The 23,845-nt window shown below is 45.1% G+C and overlaps 1 protein-coding gene across 1 annotated transcript in view; it reads left to right on the top strand.

Moving 5' to 3' along the window:
- Positions 1–23,845, top strand: part of CSMD1 (CUB and Sushi multiple domains 1) — a 2,896,277-nt gene that overhangs the window by 1,880,646 nt on the left and 991,786 nt on the right. The window contains exon 13 of the mRNA XM_030195161.1: positions 19,103–19,285. Within this exon, the coding sequence (XP_030051021.1) occupies positions 19,103–19,285 (183 nt within the window). The remainder of the gene's footprint in view (positions 1–19,102; positions 19,286–23,845) is intronic.

The raw sequence follows: 23,845 nt of genomic DNA, 5'->3' as shown, positions 1-23,845 counted from the left end.
CGATGTCCGGCCTGTTGTCTGCCATGGGAGCCTTGGATCTGAAATCTGCAAACTTAAAGCGAGAAAGAGCATCCGCTATAATATTCTGCTTCCCAGGAATATGCTTCGCCTTTAAGGATATATTCCAACGCAGACACTGCAAAACTATCGCTCTTATCAAATTAATAACTGGCACTGTATTGGCAGATAATCTATTCAAACTCTCTACTACTGCCATATTATCTGAATTAAAAACAATAGCCGCCAATATGGGGAATAACTCCAAAAAGGTTATATCCCGTACAATCCCTGCCTGAATCCATGACTCCGGCCACTTTTCTGCACACCACGCTCCTTGAAAATATATACCAAAACCTTCACCCCCTGCCGCATCTGTAAACAGTTCCAATGCATCTGCGGGCTGCGGAAGGTCGTGCCAAAAAGTTCTACCATTAAACTGCTCTAAGAATACACCCCAGACCTCTAGATCCTGCCTAATACTTTGTGTCACTCGAATATGATAGTGAGCTTTCAGCACCCCTCTTGTCGCCAAAGCCAGCTTTCTGGCAAAAATGCGGCCCATTGGCATTACCCTGGTAGCAAAACATAACAAACCTAACAGCTCCTGAAACTGTTTAAGAGTAGCTTTTTTAACTTGTTGCATCGCCCGCACTGCCTCAAGCAAGCGTCTAATTTTATCCGCTGGCAAACGAGAACACTGGGCCGGCACATCCAACTCTATACCTAGGAACGTTATAACATTCACTGGTCCAACGGTCTTATCCTCAGCCAAAGGTATCCCAAAATGAGCCGCCACTCGCTTGAAAGTGCTCAACAAAATCGCGCAGTCTCCCGCATCCTTACCCACTAACAAGAAATCATCCAAATAATGGATTACCGCCCCTGCTGAAGCGACCTGCTGAACCACCCAATGTACAAAGGAACTAAATTGCTCAAAAAAGGCACAGGAAATAGAAGAGCCCATTGGGACACATTTGTCAAAGTAAAAGTGCTCATTGAAACGGAACCCCAGCAGCGGAAAAAAATCTGGATGCACCGGTAACAAGCGAAAAGCCGACTCCACATCAGCCTTAGCTAAAGAAGCCTGACTCCCATGACCCCTGATTACTTCTATCGCCTTATCCACAGAAGCATAGTGCACCGAACAAGTTATAGGATCGATAAAATCATTAACCGACTGCCCCAAGGGATAAGAAAGATTATGTATTAATCGAAACTTCCCGGGCTCCTTTTTTGGAACAATCCCAATTGGCGAAACTATCATGGCTTCAAAAGGTGGCTCACGAAACGGCCCTGCTATTCTACCCTTAAACAACTCCTTCTGAATTTTCTCTGCTGCAATCTGATGATGAGCATGTATTGAGACAGCATTTCTGGGGTAATGTGTAGAATGCAATAAAGGGCCCTGATAAGGAATAACATAACCCAAAGTAAAACCGGATGTGATGGCCTGCGCACTTGCCCTATCATAGTAACGTGCCAGCCATACTTGCATACGCTCCAACTTAATTGGCGAAGGCGCCAGCTGACCCCAACTACTGACCAGTGTATCCCGACGGCAGACTCGAGTACCCTGGCTGCTGCTTCCTGTCTCTTTGTTGCCGACATTGCCCTGCTGAATGTCCCCCCTACACACTGCACAGACATGCCTGAATTTACAGGGATGCCACGCGCAATGTCCATTGTTGAATTGTCTACAAATTCGCTTTCCTGCCGGCGCCCCAAATTACCTTTGAGATGCCGGCCCAGACTGAAAGGGCTGGCTGCCCTGCCACCCCATACCTTCCATGTAATTAAACCCCTTATCCTGTATGAAAGGTCTCTGTACGGACATCTCATCCAGCCATAGATCCACCACTCGATGCTTCCAAGAGATATCAGGATTATCGGCCATGCTTTTCCGAAACTTAATGTCATAGTTTAGCCAAGCCCATCCCCCATATCTCTTGTGAGCCCGAATAATGGAATCCATGTACCTTATTAAATAAGGACTCATGTCCGGCTCCTTTTCAATAACCACTGTCATAAATATATGAAATGCCGATGTCCAATTGGCAATAGACCGGAATATCTTGGGTTTCTTTTCCCTTTCCAAGAAGAGAGTCATCTTATCTTTCAGAGAAGCAGTCTCATCCTCCTCCTCTCGTAACAAAAGGGAAAAGATATCTATGAATTCTCGTTTCCAAATCTTTTCTTTCAGATTCTTGGAAACACAAGAAGACAAAGTATACACCCCACAGAGTACATCACTTTTTGGATCTATGACACTTCTTGTCGTCTCTTGACTAAGACCCTGCTGTACTCCCTTTTCACCTGCCCCCCCTGCCGGAACCCCTAACCCTTCCCCTGCCCCCCCCCCCCCACATGCCCTCCCGGCATTCCTAAGGACCTACCCCTTTCATAATCCAACAACGCATTGCGAATGCCTTGTACTAAGGAGAAATCATTATTCATAACATTCGCCTGAGTGGCAACATTAGCACTACTTTGACCCATAGGCAAAACACCGCCGCACCCAGACTCACCAGCCGACGGCAGCGGAGCCGCACCATCCGGCCTGGACGACGGCCCTGCCTCCGCAAAGTCATCAGCCAATGAGTCAGATGGGCGCACCGGATCACCCATAGTTTGCAATCTCTGTGTAACAGATGACACTCCATACTGTTCTATTTGTTTCCGGAGCTCCATCATCAATGCATCCAAACCTTCTTTTTCCTTTCCGGAGCTTCCAGCAGCCTGTCTGCTCCTTCCAGACACCGCTGTGCCTTTCTTAGCCCCAGCCTTCGTGGGCACTGGAACTGTGGCCTTTTTTGGCGCTGTAGATCTGGATGTACGTTGAGATGGCATATCTGCAACACAGAACTAATATGACAAAATGTAAACAAAGTTTGTACCCCTGCTTTAACACCTATCCTGCTCTCTACCCCCTGCCTATAACATCGTTAATCACTATGCCGTCACATATATCGAAGGCACATATAATGGATGTGCACCAAGTTGCATTTGATGCGTGTAGGTCATTACCGCCCAGTTCTTTACCACTAGGTCAATGGCTGGCAGTAAGGTCTCAGAACCAAAATGGACACGCAGCAATTTTGATTTTGCTTCATGTCAATTTTTCTCAAAAAGGCGCGCTAAAAAACGATTTGGCTTGCACCCAAAACCGAACCTACACTACCGCAAGCCATTTTTCAGTGTGCCTTTGTAAAAGAACCCCTAAGGGATTCATTGAGAGTTTTCTTAAATCTCTATCAGAAAGGATATTAAGGAATCAGGCTCTCAGAATTCTTATGCCTATAGAAATGTGAATTTGTCTTATATACAAAATTGAAAACATTTTCCTAATAGGCTCCTAAATACTTTAAAAAAATTCCAGGGTGGATTCAATATTCAATGTGATTTAAATGGCCAGGAAAGGCTCTTGTCCGTTTAAATTGCATGTGCAAAACTATGTGTGGATATTCAATGGCATTTAACTAAATGCCTCCTCTAAACACCTATATTGAAACTGGCTAGTTTGTATGTGTTTCATGGATGGATTTAGGGTAGAATGAAAACAGTCCGCTCACTGGCTAAGGGGCCTTTTTACAAAGGCATGCAGGCACCTGCGCGTCCAACGTGCATTAAATTTACACTATCGCTCGACTACAGCATGCTTTGGGCAGTAATTCCATTTTTGACATGTGCCCAAAACATGTAGTAGAAAATATTTTCTATTTTCTACCATGTGGTGCTTACCCAGTGGTAATCGGCAGTTTATTCACACTGCGTACTTACTGCCCGGTTAGCGTGTGAGACCTTACCGCTAAGTCAATAGGTGGCAGTAAGGTCTCACATGGACATTTGCTGGTTTTAATTTTGCCGCACGTCCATTTTCCGACACAAAAAAAGAATGCCTTTTTTCCAGGAACGCTGAGCAAATGGACCTGCGCTTCCAAAACATGCACCTACACCAGCACAGGCCACTTTTAGGCACACCTTAGTAAAAGGGCCCTTTAGTGCATAAAGTTAGGACAGCAAAACAGCTGTTCTAATTATATGCAGAACGTTAACCAGTCACCAGTCTTAATGTCAGCTGGTACCTGATTAACTTCCGGGTTGGCTGTCGTACTTGGATATTCAATGCCTGGAGTCACACATTTCCCAGCATTGAATCCAGGGGTTAGTTCAGCCTGCAGCTGGAAGTGACTTGCCAACTTCCAGCCGCTTACTACTGTAGACTGTATATCAGGCCCTCACATTATTTTCTAAAAATGTTATATAATATATTATTTGGGGTAGGTTTATAGAAAAGTTTAATTTTGTATTTTTGGCAGTGTTTGTGAACAACACATATAATGTATATTTTCATCTCTGTAGTTCACAACTTCTACCATATAAAAAAGAATCATGATATTAAAAAATGATGATACCAGAGCTAACTGAGTGCAACATAAATCTTGATTTGATATTTCAGCAAATCAGCATCATATTTGTAGACAAGATGCATTTTCTACAAATGAATATCCAATTACAATGTCATTTTTCACATGACACATGCCATACACAATTTGTTTTTGCATTCTTTGAAAATAATATTGTTTTAGTGTAATTCAAATTAGTTCATTCACCATACCCAGTTTTAGCCAAAATGAATTAAAAAGCTTATCAAATTATAAGATTCTAAAAGTGCTATGTATACTGAAAGTTTATGATGTGCTATATCAGAAGTTAGTTAAAGTGACAGGCTAAATCACAATCGATGAGTACTAGGAGAATTCAGTGAATGAGACTCATCAGTGAAACAAGTCAACTATGATTACTAAACCCAGTTTAGTTCAGATTTCCATAACACTTGAGGTTGATTTCTTAAGGATAATGGAAGCATACTAACATTAAAATAATTTCTCACTCATTCTCCTGAAGTAATGATAAATGTGAGCTACACTCAGTATACCAATAAATAATTGTATTTTGTAGTCTTACTCCTTATCTTCTACTTTTCATATATTAACACCATTCATAAACTATCCTCGGCTTCCATTATCATAAGTTGATAGTTAAAACAGCAAACTGAGTGTCAATAGTAACTTGCTTGTTGAAATAACTTGTTAATAATAACTTGCTTGTTCATATAAAAATCCAGTAATCATCAGTTCCTTCAATGGTTGAGTGATGAACTTTTGTCCATAAACTTATACCCATTGCTGTCATGATACATAAGTACATCTATATATATAAAAATCACCCTCAACGTTTTGAAGACAGTGACGTCAGTGAAGCCAAGCCCTGACTTCCTTCAAAAAGGTTCGAAGGTTCATGGTGGTGAAGCCACCAAAATCACTCCGGGCCCCGCCCTCGAGGGCGGAGCAATGGCAGAACAACGAAGGGGTTGGCAGGGAGGGAGGCGGGGGGGATGGGAAATTGCTCCGGGCGCCGCCCTTGCATCAAACGTCATGACATTGAGGGCGGAGCAATGCCAGAACAACGAAGGGGTTGGCAGGGAGGGAGGGAGGCAGGGAGGGAGGGGGGGGTGTTGCCAACGAAAACCTTGATGGCAGAACAATGAAGGGGTTCACAGGGGGGGTTTGCAAAATCGCTCCAGGCCCCGCCCTCACATCAAACATCATGACGTTGAGGGCGGAGCAATGGCAGAACAACGAAGGGGTTGGCCAGGGAGGGGGGGTGTTGGCGACGAAAACCTTGCTAGCGCCCGTTTCATTTGCTCAGAAACGGGCCTCTTTTACTAGTAGTACATATGTATTGCCATACTGGGACAGACCAAAGGTCTATCAAGCCCAGCATCCTGTTTCCAACAGTGGCCAATCCATGTCACAAATAGCTGGCAAGATCCCCAAAAGTACAAAACATTTTATGCTGCTTATCCCAGAAATAAGCAGTGGAGTTTCCCCAAGTCCATTTTAATAATGAACTATGGACTTTTCCTTTAGGAAGCCGTAAAAACCTTTTTAATGTCAATAATTTTTTATTGAAGAAAATGCACTTTAACATTACAGTTGAGTACTGTATACAATCCACTTTATCAAACCACTTGTTAACAATAACCAACTATAACATCGACATAATTTGCTTTTATTATTTGTTTTCTTTCTCTTTTTCTCCCTCCCCCCCTCCTCCCCCACTTCCAAGCCCCTCCCAACGAACCCTTCCCCCCTACCTCTCATGCTTCTTCTCCTCCTTGTATACTTGCACATTTCAGTCACCCCATTATTGATTATATAATTGCAATGTATTCAATATTAAACTGCGGGCTCTACCCCCAAGCGATTGAATATAGGGTTCCCATATTACCCAAAACTCTTTTTTCTTTTTGGAAGTACCTCTCGCATCTTTGGCCTCCCACGTAACGAGCATCTGCAGTCCATTATGCCAATGCCAAAACGAGGGAGCTTCTTCCTGGATCCAATATTGCATTATACACATTTTCCCAATAATACTGGCTTTATACAGAAACTGGCATTCTGATTTTCTGAAGGTTGTCCTACTTCCTCTATAGCCCAAGATGCACCTCTGAGCAGTGAGAGTAACTGATTTATTTAGTATATATGCACAATACTGCTGTACTCTCATCCAGAACCGCTGTATAGAAATACAATCCCAGAGCATATGCATAAACGACGGGTCTGTAATTCCACATTTGGAGCACTTGCTCTCTGATATACGTCCCGCTTAGTATGCTTGTTTAGGTGTGAAATATGCCCACATGATTATTCAATACTGAGTTTCCCTATGTCTTGCGTTATATAAATTTTCTGTGATCTCTGTCATGTAGGTTAAGATGTCAGCTTCTTTAATTGTCAGACCTAGATCATTCGTCCATTTTTGTGCCACCCCTGCTAAAGACTTAGGCAATTTCAGCTTTGAGATTGCTAGATGTAGTCCCAACACCGTGATCCTTTGTGTCCCTGGGTGTAACGTAAAAACCTTTTTAAACCCCGCTAAGCTAACAGCACTCTTTTTGACTTCTGTTTTGAGTCTACCATTTCTCAAATCTGCCATTAAGCCTGATGCAGTTGCTACATTTTACCAAGTGTGTCATTAGGGGTTTAACTTATTGAAGATTCACTGGAGCCAGCATTCAGAGGGCAGAGCGCCATTATTCCTTGTACCGGTTTGAGGCCCACTCTGTTTATGGAGCCAAAATAATGTTTGAATCAATAAGTTAAACTCCTGATAATGTACTTGGTGAAACACAGCGACTATGTCAGGTTTGACGCCGGGTTTGATGCCAGATCTGAGAATTTGGGTAGACTCAAAACAGAAGCCGAAAAGAGCGTTGTAATTATGTATCACAACAGCAATAGATATAAGTTTATGGACATAAGTTCATTACTCGATCACTGAAGGAACTGATGATTACTGGATTTTTATATGGACGAGCAAGTTATTATGAACCAGTTACTTGGACAAGCAAGTTACTATTGGCACTCAGGGGCTCTTTTACTAAGGCACGCCCAAAAGTGGCCTGCGCTGGTGTATGTGTATGTTTGGATGCGCGCTGGTCCATTTCCTGAGCACACCTGGAAAAAAGGAGATTTTTTAATGTGCCGGAAAATGGACGTGTGACAAAATGAAAACCAGCTTTCATCCATTTTCGACCTGAGACCTTAATGCCACCCATTGACTTAGAGATAAGGTCTCACGTGCTAAGAAGGTGGTAAGCATGCAGCACACACCAACTGATGATTATCACTGAGTAAGGGCCCTACAATGGAAAATAGAAAATATTTTCTACCATGTGTTTTGGGTGCACAACAAAAATGGAATTATCACCCAGGGCACACGGTAGCTGGGTGGTAGTGCCAATTTGATGTGTGTTGGATGCGCATAGGCACCTACCCACCTTTGTAAAAGGGCCTCTTAGTTTGCTGTTATAACTAATGTCAGCTGAGGATGGTTTTAAATGGTGTTAATATATGAAAGGTAGAAGATAGGGAAAGGGAAATGGGACTTGATATACTGCCTTTATGTGGTATTTTGCAACTACATTCAAAGTGATTTACATATATACAGGTACTTATTTTACACCTGGGGCAATGGAGAGTTAAGTGACTTGCCCACAGTCACAAGGAGCTGCAGTGGTAATTGAACCCAGTTCCCCAGGATCAAAGTCCACTGCACTAACCACTAGGCTACTCCTCTACTCCTCCAAAAAGATAAGGAGTAAGGCTGCAAAAGAAAATCATTTATTGGTATCAGTGGCGTAGGAAGGGGGGGGCGGTTCTTCCCGGGTGCACGCCACTGGGGGATGTCGGCTCCGCTGGTTCCCTGCTGTCTCTGCCCAGGGGCAAAGAGAGCAGGGAACCAGCGGAGCCGACGCAGCTCCCAGCGACATGCGCTTGTGGCAGATCGGCCCTCCCACTCGTCCCCTTTCCTATGTAAGTGGTAAGAATGCACTCCGGGGGGGGGGGGGGGGGTGCGCTGTGCTGCACCCTTGGGGGGGGGGGTGCACAGCGGCAACCCGCTCCGTGTGTCAGCCGCCCTCGCTACGGCACTGATTGGTATATTGAGTGTAACTTTCATTTATGTAAACATCATTACTTCAGGAGAATGAGTGAGAAATTATTTTAATGTTAGTATGGTGTGTGAGTGGTCAGTGTGAGTATGCTGGAGTTTATATGGTAAAATTAGGAAGGGGAGGTATAGTTGAACCTATCACTCAGAAGATTTTTTTAATAATATTTTGTAAGCAAATAAAGTTGTATAAGAAAACAGTATATGTAGTTACTTTTTGGGGGAGATATTAATATATGTAACTAGATTGAAATTAATTTACCCATTAAGAGGAAAAGGATCATGGAAGGAGATACTGTTCCCACTGGTATGTCAGGCTAATGATCGCTCATAGTTTAAGCCAAGGAAGATGGAGGAACGTGTAAGCTAATTCAAATTTTTGAGTTTACGCATTGTACAAAAAAAAAAAGAATATTCAATTTAACCCTTTCTTTTGAATAAACTCTAGTCATTTAAAAGTTTTTAGCAAATAAGAGCTTTTTAATGCATTCAAAACTGGTATATAGCATAATACAGCACCTGCTTACCCTTGTTTGTTATGGGGGTAATTTTCCATCTGTATTGAGACAATGGAATTCTTACAGTACTGTGGCTCATTTCTGGCAAAATTCTACCACATATGCAAAAGATGTCCACCAGCAGTTTAACTATAGAACCCAACCAAAAAAAAGAGGCATTAATTGTTTTGAACTTGGTGATATTTTGGCAACATCAGTGTCTTTGTCTATAACATGGAGTAATGAGTATTTATTTATTTATTTAGATTTTGCTCACACCTTTTTCAATAGTAGCTCAAGGTGAGTTACATTCAGGTATACTGGATATTTCTCTGCCCCAGGAGTAGTTATTAGAATGTTGCAGTTCTTTAATTGGTGTAATATCAGAATTTTGTATTTCCTGGGTTGCTCCTAGTTTCTATTTTGTTACCCACTTTGAGCTATAAAGGTATCTGTGGGCTATAAAAAGTGGAAAGTAAATTAAAACAAAGTTCTTTATTATTAGCCAATAAGGAACCCAACTGTCTAGCCAGAGTGGCCTTTAGACACTTTTATTTGATGAAATGCCCTTAACCTTGTATTTTATTTAGCTTTCCCTTAATTGTGATTGTAAATGTCTTTCCTGTTTTATATTAAATCTGAAAAAGTTGACATTCCAGCAAGAGGATGATTTTGCAGCTTACCTCTTAGGCACATTAAATCTTAAGTAACAGCTATGAAAAAATGAGGCACCTTTAAAGAGACAATGCTAAAGTAGAAATAGTGGAATTGTAATAAAACAGTTGCTAGTCAATTTCAGCTCTGTGAAGCAAGGCACATAAGAATAGCCAAACTGGGTCAGACCAATGGTCCATCTAGCCTAATATCCTGCTTACAACAGTGGCAATCCAGGTCACAAATACCTGGCAGAAACCCCATTAAAAACATTCCGTTCTACCAATTGTGGGGCAAGCAGTGGCTTCCTCCATGTCCATCTCAACAACAGACCATAGACCCTTCCTCCAGGAACTTGTCTAAAACCAGATAAGCTAAATGCTGTTACCACATCTCTGGCAATGAGTTCCAGAGCTTAACTCTTCTTTGAGTGAAAAAATATTTCTTCATATTTGTTTCAAAAAGTATTTCCATGTAATTTCATTGAGTGTCACCTTGTCTTTGTACATTTGAAAGAGTGAAAAAATCGATTCACTTTTACCCGTTCTACACCTAGGAATTTGTAGACCTAACCCCTTAGCCATCTCTTTTCCAAGTTGAAGAGCCCTAACCTCTTCAACCTGTCCTCATATGGGAAGGGTCCCATCTCCTTTATCAATTGGTTGTTCTTCTTTTAATCTTTTCTAATTCTGCTATATCTTTTCTGAGGTATGGCAACCAGAACTGAATGCAATACTTAAGGTAAATAAAGACTAGGAATTAAGATACATAGATTAAAATGTCAACATTCCTAAAAGTAAAGATAATAAAGTAGGTCTACTTGTGGGCTCAGTTTCAAAAGAGAAGGGTGCCCATCTTTTGACACAAGTCGGGAGATGGGCGTCCTCCCAGGGTCGCCCAAATTGGCATAATCGAAAGCCGATTTTGGGCACCCTCAAATGCTTTCCATCGCGGAGACGACCAAAGTTCCCAGGGCTGTGTCGGAAGTGTTGCAAAGGCGGGACTGGGACGTGCTTAATACATGGGCGACCTCGGCTGATAATCGAAAAAAGAAGGGCGGCCAGGATGAACACTTGGCTGACTTTACTTGGTCCTTTTTTGTTTACGACCAAGCCACAAAAATGTGCCCTGAATGACCAGTTGACCACCGGAGGGAATTGGGGATGACCTCTCCCTACTCCTCCAGTGGTAACTAACCCCCTTCCACCCTAAAAAAAAATTTAAAATATTTTTCCAGCCTCAAAGATCATACCCAGCTCCATGACAGCAGTGTGCAGGTCCCTGGAGCAGTTTTAGTGGGTACTGCAGTGCATTTCAGGCAGGCAGACCCAGGACCATCCCCCTCTACCTGTTAAACTTGTGGTGGTAAATGTGAGCCCTCCCAAACCTACCTCAAACCCACTGTACCCACATGTAGGTGCCCCGTTTCATCCCTAAGGACTATGGTAGTGGTGTATAGTTGTCGCTGAAAACCAGGGACAGCCATCTCTAGGGACAACCATCTCTAAGGTCGACCTAAATGTGGAGATTTTGACATCCCCAACCGTATTATTGAAACGAAAGATGGATGCCCATCTTGTTTCGATAATATGGGTTTCCCTGCCCCTTTGCGGGGACGTCCTACGAGGACGCCCTACTACTACTACTTATCATTTCTGTAGCACTACAAGGCATACGCAGGGCTGTACACCATAAATGAAGAGACAGTTCCTGCTCAAAGAGCCCTCAGGAAAACCTGGGCGCCCCTTTTGATTATGCCCCTCCACGTCTGCCTCTTTGGATTTCTTGATTATAATTGGAATGATGTACCATAAAATAGCACTGTAATGTGTGGTCATATGAATGCCAATCTTTCAACATATAGTATTTCTAAAATAATAATAATAATAATGGAATTATATATGAGAAGGGTATTTTAACCTATATATTTAATTGAATAACTGTTTCCAGCTAAGTGGATTTTTACCTGTGATTTAGATTTGACTACATTGTCTGTAGATCATTCTGTAGAAAATTGCTCATACCTCCAAGACTCTCATTGAGGGTGGAAGCCAGCAGGCCTTGAGCATGTACAGATGTTGAAGGCCCCGCAATGGCCCGGACATAGCTTTGTCAAAGTCAGTTGAACGAGGAAGTAGCTGCTACCACCAGTCCCAAAGAACAGCTTGAAGCCTCTCTTCTCTTGGCAGCCCGGGCCCCACTACCCAGAGTTTTCTGCTATGAGCCCTTCTGGGTTCACAGCTGGACCTGTGGCTCTGCCTCCAGCTGCCCCAATCTTCCTGGCAGCCCGCATCTTCCTGATCAGGTAGTAGACAAGCAGAAAACAGCCATCCAGTCCTTCTGTATACCTGGGGCCCTGAGTACACCCCAGGTGCCGTGGATTAACCACCAGTACTTTGAAGGAGCTGTAATTTAAAGCCAGTAACCGCATAGGGGCATGGTGGAGGTAGATTGAGAAAAATGCCAGTAACCATGGGGAGGGGTGTGTGTGGAGGAGGAAATGCCCATCATTGGTTGTGTGTGTGTGTAGGGGGGGGGGGGGGTGGTTACTATACACTTGAAAGTAAAAAAGGGTGTGTCTGACCCACTATCAACATTTCAGTGGATTTATGTATAGTCTTGCATTGTGGGTTATAAACACAAAAAGGAAATACCAGGGGAATACCATATATACTTGAATATAAACCTTTTCAAGTATAAACTGAGATAACAGTTCTCCCCACCCAAAAAAGGGGGAAAACTGTTAATATCAAAGAGAACCTACACAAGCATTATCTCTCTATATAAAATGCACCTCCAACGTTCTAATGAAGCCTCCACAAGTCCCAACGTTCTAAATGCATGGTGGTGTAGATCAAATTTGGTCCATGACTGTTTGCTCTGCCCTCACGTCAAACGTGATGACGTCGAGGGCGGAGCAAATAAACTCAACAAATCGCATCGCCCACCAGAATGTGATGTCATACTGCTCCAGAAATAGCCCCCACCATCAGATGAAATCGGAATCAGCTGGCCAGGAGAGTCTACAATTGGCTGACCCGCTGAAAGAGGGGGCGAAGCGTAGACCCGAGGCTCCAATCCGACAAGCTGGGGGTGGCGCCACGATCTCAGCGTCCCATGAGGATTGGTACAGGCAGATAGGGCTCCCGGATGTGCCGGGCCCGCCAAGATGGCCGGCGCTCCGTATCGTAGGTAGGCAGAGGAACAGCATGCCACGGGAACGCCAAGATGGCCTCAGGAATGAGCACCCAAATCGCCGGCGTCAGACGGAGCGGGAAGTGTCCCTCACAGAGGTGAGGAAAGTGACAAAATAAGAAAGGTGCATATTACTCAAATAAGTGGGGGAAGTATAAGTCTAAGGAGGCAGTGGAGCTATGAGTTCAGCAGCAAAGACAGACTGGGAGGAAACCTTGGGAAACCCTAATCCAGCAGCAGTTGCACTAACCAAGGGGGTTAGTGTTTGCTGTCAGCAACTCTCAAAACTGTAGCAATTATCAATTAATGTATGCCTCCCACTTGAACCCAACCCAAAATCGACACACAGCCTACCACACAAACGGACACACAGCCACAACTGACAAATGCAAAATCAACATCTCTAACACTCTCTCACACACACACACACACACACACTGTGCCATGCACAGACAGCATCTCTCTCACTCACACACAGACACTACCCCTCCCCTACCCCTTCATTCACAAACTAAAACAAGGAAATTGCACACCTGTGAAACCTCAATCACCCACAAACACCCTCTAACCACCCAACCCCTCAAAAAACAACAGAAAAATATAAAATGATGTGGGAAAACGATACCTATCCCCCAGAAAATCCCACAACAAAAACATATCCGCACAGATTGCTCATGCAACTCACAAACCAGGGGCGTAGCCATGGGTGGGCCTGGGTGGGCCCATGCCCACCCAGTTTTGGTTCAGGCCCACCCAGCAGTGGAGGCAGCGGAGCGGAGGGAGCAGGCTGAGCTCCAATCCCGCATCTGCCTCCCCAGCCCGCCACTCCCCCGCCGCCGCCGCCGCCCGCCGTACCTTTAAATATTACAGTTTTTCTGGAGTCGCGGGCAGCCGGCATTGAAGACATCGGCAGGCTTACGCCGGTTCCAGCAGCCTTCCCTTCCCTCGTTGCAAGTCGGATGAAGGCTCCGCCCTCTTCTGACATATTTCCTGTTTCTACGAGGGCGGAGCCTTCATCCGACTTGCAACGAGGGAAGGGAAGGCTGCTGGAACCGGCGTAAGCCTGCCGATGTCTTCAATGCCGCCTGCCCGCGACTCCAGCAAAACTATAATATTTAAAGGTACGGCGGGGGGGCCGGAAGGAAACAGGGCAGACAGGAGAGGAGGGTTGCTGCACATGGTGGAAGAAGGGGAGAGGAGAGGGCAGGGAGAGGAGGGTTGCTGGATGAAGGGAAGGGGAGAGGAGGGTTGCTGGATATGGTGGAAGAAGGGGAGAGGAGGGTGCTGGATGGAGGGAAGGGGAGAGGAGGGTTGCTGGACATGGTGGAAGAAGGAGAGAGGAGAGGGCAAAGGAGGGAGAGGAGGGTTGCTGGATGAAGTGAAGGGGAGAGGAGGGTTGCTGGATATGGTGGAAGAAGGGGAGAGGAGGGTTGCTGGATGGAGGGAAGGGGAGAGGAGGGTTGCTGGATGGAGGGAAGGGGAGAGGAGGGTTGCTGGACATGGTGGAAGAAGGGGAGAGGAGGGTTGCTGGATGGAGGGAAGGGAGAGGAGGGTTGCTGGACATGGTGGAAGAAGGGGAGAGGAGAGGGCAGGGGAGAGGAGGATTGCTGGATGAAGGGAAGGGGAGAGGAGGGTTGCTGGATGGAGGGAAGGGGAGAGGAGGGTTGCTGGACATGGTGGAAGAAGGGGAGAGGAGGGTTGCTGGATGGGAGGAAGGGGAGAGGAGGGTTGCTGGACATGGTGGAAGAAGGGGAGAGGAGGGTTGCTGGATGGAGGGAAGGGGAGAGGAGGGTTGCTGGACATGGTGGAAGAAGGGGAGAGGAGAGGGCAGGGGAGAGGAGGGTTGCTGGATGAAGGGAAGGGGAGAGGAGGGTTGCTGGACATGGTGGAAGAAGGGGAGAGGAGGGTTGCTGGATGGAGGGAAGGGGAGAGGAGGGTTGCTGGATGAAGGGAAGGGGAGAGGAGGGTTGCTGGACATGGTGGAAGAAGGGGAGAGGAGGGTTGCTGGATGGAGGGAAGGGGAGAGGAGGGTTGCTGGACATGGATGGAAGAGAGGGAAGGGAGAGAGAAGAAATGCTGGACATGGATGGAGGGGATGGAAGAATGAGGAAGGAGATGAGATGAGGGAAAAGGAAGAGAGGAGAAAAACTGCACATGGATGAAGAAATAGGCAGAAGCTGGATCCACTAGACAGTCAAGTCTGCAGAGGACCCAGCTTTTACTTATGGAGATAGAGCAAGAAATGAAGAAGAAAGGAGGAAAGTAAAGAAATAAATGGAAAGGAAGCCCTGGAAACGGGAGTTAAGAGAACAGATAGCAGCAGAATCGGATACTGGGCCAGCATGATCAGAAAAACAGTCACCAGACAACAAAGGTAGAAAAAAAATCATTTATTTTCATTATAGTGTTTGGAATATGTCCACTTTGAGAATCAGGTGCTCAACATTAAAAGTTTATATTTATTTACTTATTTATGGCATTTATCCCACATTAAACATGAATTAAATTGGAAACCTGGGATCATTTAATTTTTTTTCCTGGAGACAGTAATGCATTGCCCCCCTCCCCCCCCACAGGCTTCTCTCCCGGCTGTAGCCAGCTCTGCATTTTGAGGGGAGGTGGACGCGGGGGGGGGGGGGGGGGGGGAGGGGGACGGGCGCAGAGGTGGACCGGGGAGGAGAGCCTGTGTTAACATTTACTAGCACACCACTGTCTAGTGCCCACCCATCCAACCTGTTGGCCCACCCAAAATTGACTTCTGGCTACGCCACTGTCACAAACTCACCAAAAAACCATAACTAGCCCACCCTCAAAATCCTCCCTCTACTACAGGACAAAGGGAAGTACTGGGGAACAACATCAACTCCACTCCCGAAACATGCAAATACCCTCTACACCCCACACACACAGTCCCCCCAACCACAACATACATGAATTCTGTCTGCCACTGACACAACATACACACACTGTCAAGGACACACAGCATCTCTATTTCTCACACACACACTCGCTCCACTAACCCACTCAATAAAGAAAGTGTTACAGTGAAATTGGGAACACGTGCAAATGTCACACAGCTTATTTTTAAACATCATATTACACATACTACAAAAAAAAAAAAACTATTTTTAAACATGGGAAAACATTTCACAAAATAATACAATTTGAAACATTAATGCCAGAAACTCATCACCTTGCTAGTGCCCGTTTCATTTGTTTCGGAAACGGGCCTTTTTTACTAGTAAGTTTAATATGGAGTAGATGTTGATGGTGCACTCAAAAGTAGAGATGGAGTAGCAATGGACTAAATGCACTTTTTAGAAAACTGCAATAAGCAATTGTGTATGCTTATCGCAGCTGAAAAGGGTTTACGGTGGGACATGGTGAAGTATTCAGCAGTAATTTAACAATCTGCACGTGAAAATTGCATGCTAAAAAACAAAAAATGAGAGAATGGGCATTTCTGTGCTAATCAGTTAGGGGTTCATTTACTAAAGCTTAGCTTGAGTTAACTGCAGCAGGGTCTATTTAATTCCTATGGGCCTTGCAGCAGATAACTCGAGCTAAGCTTTAGTAAAAGACCCCCCTTAGTGCAGCTATATTGCCGCGTGCTAACTGATTAGGACGGGATTAATGAATGAGACCTTACTGCCTACAAAATAGGTGTTGGTATGAGCTTGTGCACTAATTTTTAAGAATGGTATGCATTAATGGCAGTATTAGTGCATCTAACAGATCTATGAACTGAAAATGTCACTGTTTTAGAATGCCTCTTGTCTTAAACCCTATTCAATATAATGTTCAGATTCTTCTGAATGTCATAACGTTTGGAGGAAAAGTGTTCTGGTTTGGCAGCATGCAATATCTTAGTGCCAGCTATCACCGGACTCCAGTCTTCTCATCGATCTTAAAAAGCCTCCGACTACTATATTTTTATTTTATGCATATATATTGTGCACTCTAACTTCTCCAAGTATCTTCTAACTTTGTACTTCAAATACTCATATAATATTACTTTTCCAATTCTTCATAAAATATTGCAACTTTAATTGAAAAGCACTTAGCTTAATTACTACTACTACTTCTACTTAACATTTCTAGAGCACTACTAGGGTTACGCAGTGCTGTACAATTTAACAAAGAGAGACAGTCCCTGCTCAAAGAGCTTACAATCTAATAGACAAGTGAACGGTCGGTCCGATAGGGGCAGTCAAATTGGGGCAGTCTGGATTCACTGAACGGTAAGGGTTAGGTGCCGAACGCAGCATTGAAGAGGTGGGCTTTAAGCAAAGACTTAAAGACGGGCAGGGAGGGGGCTTGGCGTAAGGGCTCAATTCTAATGCCTGGTTTACAAAGGTGCGCTATAGGCATGTTAGCATTTTTAATGCATATTAAACGCTAATGAGTGTGAAACGCTAATACGCCTATAGGAATGTATTGGCACGTTAGCCACCAACACACCTTAGTAAACATACCCCTAAGTGCTCAAAACACATCACTGTGCTCTAATCTGCACCAGACTTCAAACATAGTGCTTGCTGGCTGGGTGGAAAAGTAATGAGTGTTTGACCGATGAGAAGACTGGAGTCCAGTAAGAACTGGCACTAAGATATTACATGTGCTGCCAAGCCAGGACATTTAAGGACTTTTTCCTCCTAAAGTTATGATGGTCAGAAGAATCTGAACATTATATTGAATAGAGTTTAAGACAAGAGGTATACAACAACAGTGAAATTTTCAGCTCATAGATTTGTTATATAATACCTCCTTTTTACTGAAATAGTGTCTGAATATTAGTTTGAACAAAAGTATTAGTGTGTGGCCATTAATTAGGACAATGCAAAATTGACCATTTACAGCTGCAGTAGAAATGGGCTTAGCATGTGAGAAGATCTGTGTAAGGACACACGTGGAGGGGCATTTTCAAACAGGGACACCCATCTCTAAAGACGCCCATGTCTGAGGATGTCCCTGCGAAGGGGCGGGGCATCCCATATTATCGAAACAAGATGGGCGTCCATCTTTAGTTTTGATAATACGGTCGGGACGCCCAAATCAGATGGTTGACCTAAATGTTGAGATGGTCGACCTTAGAGATGGACGACTTTGGTTTTCCCTGATAATGGAAACCAAGGGCACCCATCTCAAAAACGACCAAATGCAAGCCCTTTAGTCATGGGAGGAGCCAGCATTCGTAGTGCACTGGGCCCCCTCACATGCCAGGACACCAACCGGGCACCCTAGGGGGCACTGCAGTGAACTTCAGAAATTGCTCCCAGGTGCATAGCTCCCTTACCTTTGGTGCTGAGCCCCCCAAATCCCTCCCAAAACCCACTCCCCACAACTGTACACCACTACCATAGTCCTAAGGGTTGAAGGGGGGCACCTACATGTGGGTACAGTGGGTTTCCGGTGGGTTTTGGAGGGCTCACATTTACCACCACAAGTGTAGCAGGTAGGGGGGGATGGGCCTGGGTCCGCCTGCCTGAAGTGCACTGCACCCACTAAAAACTGCTCCAGGGACCTGCATAGTGCTGTGATGGAGCTGGGTATGACATTTGAGGCTGGCATAGAGGCTGGAAAAAATGTTTTTTTAAATTTTGTTTTAGGATGGGAGGGGGTTGGTGACCACTGGGGAAGTAAAGGGAGGTCATCCCCGATTCCCTCCGGTGGCCATCTGGTCAGTTCAGGCACCTTTTTGAGGCTTGGTCGTGAAAAAAATTGGACCAAGTAAAGTCGGCCAAATGCTCATCAGGTACGCCCTTCATTTTTCCATGATCAGCCGACGACACCCATCTCTTAACCACGCCCCTGCTCTGCCTTCGGTACACTGCCGACACGCCCCCGTGAACTTTGGTTGTCCCCGCGACTGAAAGCAGTTGAGGATGCCCAAAATCGGCTTTCGATTATGCCGATTTAGGCGACCCTGAGAGAAGGATGCCCATCTCCCGATTTGTGTCAGAAGATGGGCGTCCTTCTCTTTCGATTATGCCACTGTAAGGCTACTTTCTACCGCAGCTTTGTAAAAAGAGCCCATAGAGTATAAAAAAGTATTTAAATTTGCTGGGTCAACAACTATATATTTAACAGAATTCATTTTGACCTATATTGTTTAAAAATACAAGTATATCCTTAGTATTTACTAAATGTCAGTGAAAAATGTCAAATTGGCATACTGCTTGGTCTATGAAAACAATGCATACTGTAGCTAATTATTATCATCTATTTTGTCTTTTATGCAGAAATTGAAAAAGGAGGCTGTGGAGATCCAGGAATTCCTGTCTATGGGAAAAGAATGGGGAACAGTTTTCTCCATGGAGACACTCTTACATTTGAATGCCAGGCAGCATTTGAACTGGTTGGAGAGAAAATGATCACATGTCAACAAAATAATCAGTGGTCGGGTAACAAACCTAACTGCGTTTGTATGTATCTTTTTTTTTTTTTTTTACTTCCCCTGTCTTTTGGTTGTAGTTGCCCATCTGCATCACATTGCAGCAAAACTTGGAACGTTTGCTTGAATAATTTGAATACATCACTTATTGGCCCATTTAGAGTATACGTCATATAGACTCTTGGGGGTCTTTTACCAAAGCTTAGCTCGAGTTATCTGCAGCAGGGTCTATGTTATTCCTGTGGGCCCTGCTGTAGATAACTTGAGCTAAGCTTTAGTAAAAGACCCCCTTTGTAACTAAGGCTGCTTTTTATATGAACATTTTTAAACACAATTAATCATATGGTTAAAGGTGGGGCATAACCAGCAATCCATTGGAGAGGGAGAAGGCATGGAAGGGGGACTGGGGAGGCTTAGGGGGACATACATTTCCTCTCCTTTCCCCCACCATATTAGGTACAATACATTTGCTGGTGTGGATTCCTCAGCAGTAGAAAAAAGCCAATGCCAACGCCAGCTCCTTCCTCCTTGTTCTGCCTCAGGAGTGAGGAAGTCAGTGAGATGTCTCTTGCTTCCAATGCTGGCACTCCCTGAGCATGCTTAGTTAATGCACAAACTGAATATGCTTGGGGAGGACAAGCATCAGTGGCTGGAGGTATAACGCTGATTTCATTGTTCCTGAGGCAGTAAGAGGAGGAAGGGGGTGGCTCAGGCAGCAAATTTCTTTGGCTGGTGGGGATTCAGCTTCCCATCCAGCCATTGTAATGCAGCTTTGGAAAAGCTTGAGTCCAACTTGTGGCACCCAGGTCTCCAAGGCCCCACCTCGCAGCTATGCCACTGATTACAAGCCCGACATATTCCTTTCTCCCACATCCAGGTTCAATTGTCTCTCCCTCCCCTCTACCCCCTAGTCCATTATCTCTCTCTCTCTCTCTCTCTCTCTCTCTCTCTCTCTCTCTCTCTCTCTCTCTCTCTCTCTCTCTTTCTTCCTTTCCTCCACCCTCTCCACCCCAGGTCCACTATTTCTATCTCTCCCCCCCTCTGATCCCAATATATTTCCCTCTCTCTTTTCCCTTCAATTCCCTCCCTCCTTCTCTTTCTCAGTTTGGCCTTTCTCTGTATTTCTACCCCCTCCCTATGCACAGTCCAACATCTTTCCCTCCCCTTTTGGCCCATGGTTCTTTCTCAATTTCCTACCACCTCACACATAGTCTGACATCTCTAGCTCCCTTTATGACCCTGCCTGCAGGTCTCTCTCAATACCCTCCCTCCCACCCATATGGTCCTGCATCTCTTCCTCTCCTCCTGGGCCTTACTGCATCTCCCTATCAGGTCCCTTCCCTACCCTTCACAACCTCAGCTTTCCTGTTTTTCTCTTTTAACCTTCCTGTCATGGCCAGCTCAAGAGGTTGTGGTACCTTGGACCAACTTTTGTTTTTCTGCCACCCACAATGCTCTCATCTTCCACCTGTCCCAACCCTTCCCTGCCTCCTACCACATAAATTTTCACAATTCTTCCCTTGCCCCACCCCCAAACAGCAATTTCCATTTGACCCCCCCCTCCCACCCCAAAACAGCAACTTCCATTATTCAACCTACCTCCCCCTCTGCAGGTACCCCCCGGTTCTCTCTCCCTCCCTACCCCTACTCCTCACAGACACTCCAGATTCTCTTTCCCTCCCACCCCATAGCTACCCTAGGTTTTCTCTCCCTCCCTCCTCCCCCATGGCTACCCAGTTCTATCTCCCTTACTCCCTCCCCCACCACAGCCACCCCAGGTTCTCTCTCCCTCCCTCCGTCCCAAGGCACTGCTACCCCTATTTCCCCCCCCCCCCCTTTCTTCTACCCCATGGCCACCCCAGGTTCTCTGTCTTTTCCTCTCTCTCTCTCTGCCTCCACATGGTTACCCAGTGTTCTCTTTTCCTCTCTCCCTTCCCCATGGTCACCTGAGGTTCTCTCTTCCTCTCTCACTCCCCCCACTGCCACCCCAGGTTCTCTCTCTCTATCTCTCTTCCTCCCTCCCCATGGTCACTACAGGTTCTCTCTCTCTCTCTCTCTCTCTCTCTCTCTCTCTCTCTCTCTCTCTCTCTCGCTCTTCCTCTCTCCATCTCTCCCCATTGGTACCCAAGGTTCTCTTTTCCTCTCTCCCCTTCCCCACAGCCACCTGAGGTTCTCTCTCCCGCCTCCCCCCACAATCACTGCAGGTTCTCTCTCCCTCTCCGCCACAGCCACCTGAGGTTCCCTCTTCCTCTCTTGCCCTTCCTCCCAGCCACCTAAGGTTCTCTCTTTCTCCCTTGCCCCCACAGCCACCTGCGGTTCTCTTAATTCCCCCCTCCACTGCCCACACATTGTCTAGCATCTCCTCCCCCAACTGCTGGTGGCTCTCTCTTCCCTCCCCTTCCCATCCAGTTTTATCTTTTTTCTATCTTCAGTAAAATCTTTGGCCTTTCAGTTGTGGCAGCAGTACTGAAAGCTGCCTGTGGCCTGTACTGGGCCATCCCTCTGGCTCTGACCCATCCCAAACTGCAAGTTGCATCAGAAGGCCAAAGAGGCAGGACAGGTCAAAGAGAAGGCCTGGTGCAGGCCACAGGCAGCTTTTCAGTACCTCTGCCATGGCTACAGGGCTGAATATTTTACTGAAGATGGAAAAAGGTAAAACAGGTTGGGAAGGGGAGAGAAGAGAGAGCTGCTGGCAGTCTGGAGGGGAGGAATAGGGAGAGATGTTAGACAATGTGCAGGTGTGGAGGGAAACAGGCAGAAGTCAAATCATTAATCACAATTAAATTGTTTAATCGTGATTAATAATTAATGGATTAATCATGGCATTAACCGTGATTTACGTGCAGCCCTAGTAAAAGCTAAGCTTAACCTATGGGCCGGTGATGTCAAAGGCTCAGAAATATCCCCCCAAATGGCTGTCTCCCTTTTCCTCTCACCATCAAACAATGTTCCTTCCACCTTGTGCCCTCTCCCCACTGCTCCAATCAGGTGCTTTCTGCTTCCCCCTAATCTACTAAAGATTGAGATTGGCCTTCATGCTTTTGCCCTTTTATGGGACCTATAGGAGGAACTTCCTTCTGAGTTGCATAGGAACAGTCTTGCAGTGTTAGCTGCAAGAGCTAATACTGCAAGAATGGCTCCATGCAGGAATCTGTGCCACTGGAAGGATCTGAAGGTCCTTTCCTACCCCAACACCCCCCCTACACCCCTCACACCTGCAGCCCCTGCACTTGCACCAAGTGTACCTTTTTAAAAGCAAGGCTTTACAGGCCAGCGGCAGCCATACTGAAAGGCTGCCCGCAGTCTGCACTGGGCCTTTCCCTCTGACCCTGCCCACCCCTTCTGAAAACAGGAAGTTGCATCAGAAGGGGCAGATCAGGTCAGAGGGAAATGCCTGGTAGGGGGTGCGGGTGCAGGGGGGAGAGCTAAGGTCAGGTCCAGGAGGGGAGAGAGTAATGCCAGACCAAGCACAATGAAGCAGAATCTGGGCAGCATGCGATTAATTATTAAGCACGATTAAATATTTTTTATCACAATTAATAATTAACACTTTAATTGTGATGTTAACTGTGATTAAAGTTCAGCCCTATTTGTAATGTCTTCCTTGCTCTCTTTTATTTTTAATTAAAACATTTAATACTTTTAATCTAAATGGATGCTACATAAACTTTAATTGAAAACATCCTAACAGCATCTAATTGCTCAGTAACACATTTCACTGAGTACTATCTAATACCTAGCTATTCACACCAGTAGAGTGTTTTACAGATTAATAGAGATGCACAACCAGAAAATGTTTGTTTTGTTTTGTTTCCCATATAATTTCCAGGAATGTTTCTTTTATTATTTTTTTGTTTGGTTGTTTATTCACCATAGGATCAAAGTCATTAAGTGTGCACTCATTTCATACATGTGCAGTGGTCTGTACTTGTACAATGGGTATCATCTTGAAAATAGTGCACACTCTTTGTTATTGGTTAGTGATTAAACATTAATTTTCATGTTTTTTCTGCTAGTTTTTGATAGTGACAAAAAATGGCATTTCCCATTCCATTGCAAATGACCATAAGAATAGCCATAGAGCCCATTATCCTGTTTCCAACAGTGGCCAATCCAGGTCACAAGTATCTGGCAGAAGCCCAATTAGTAACAATATTCCATGCTACCAATCCCGGGGCAAGCAGTGGCATCCCTCATATACAGCTCAATAACAGACTATGGACTTTTCATCCAGGAACTTGTCCAAACCTTTTTTAAACCCAGATATGCTAACCACAATTACCACATCTTCCAGCAGCGAGTTCCGGGGCTTAACTATTTTTTTGAGTGAAAAATATTTCCTTCTATTGAAAGAATGAAAATTTGATTCACTCCTACCTGTACTACACCACTCAGGATTTTATAGACTTCAATCATACCCCCCCCCCCCCCCCAGCCATATATTTTCCCAAGCTGAAAAGCCCTAATCACTTTAGCCTTTCCTAGTATGGGAGGAGTTTTATCACCTTTATCATTTTGGTAGCTCCTCTTTGGACCTCTTCTAATTCCGCTAAATATTTTCTGAGATACAGTGACCAGAATTGATTGCAAT

This window comes from Microcaecilia unicolor, chromosome 3 (assembly GCF_901765095.1).
Source record: "Microcaecilia unicolor chromosome 3, aMicUni1.1, whole genome shotgun sequence".
NCBI lineage: Eukaryota > Metazoa > Chordata > Amphibia > Gymnophiona > Siphonopidae > Microcaecilia > Microcaecilia unicolor.
Note: the sequence above shows the minus strand (reverse complement) of the source record. Positions and strands in the feature narration are given on the sequence as shown.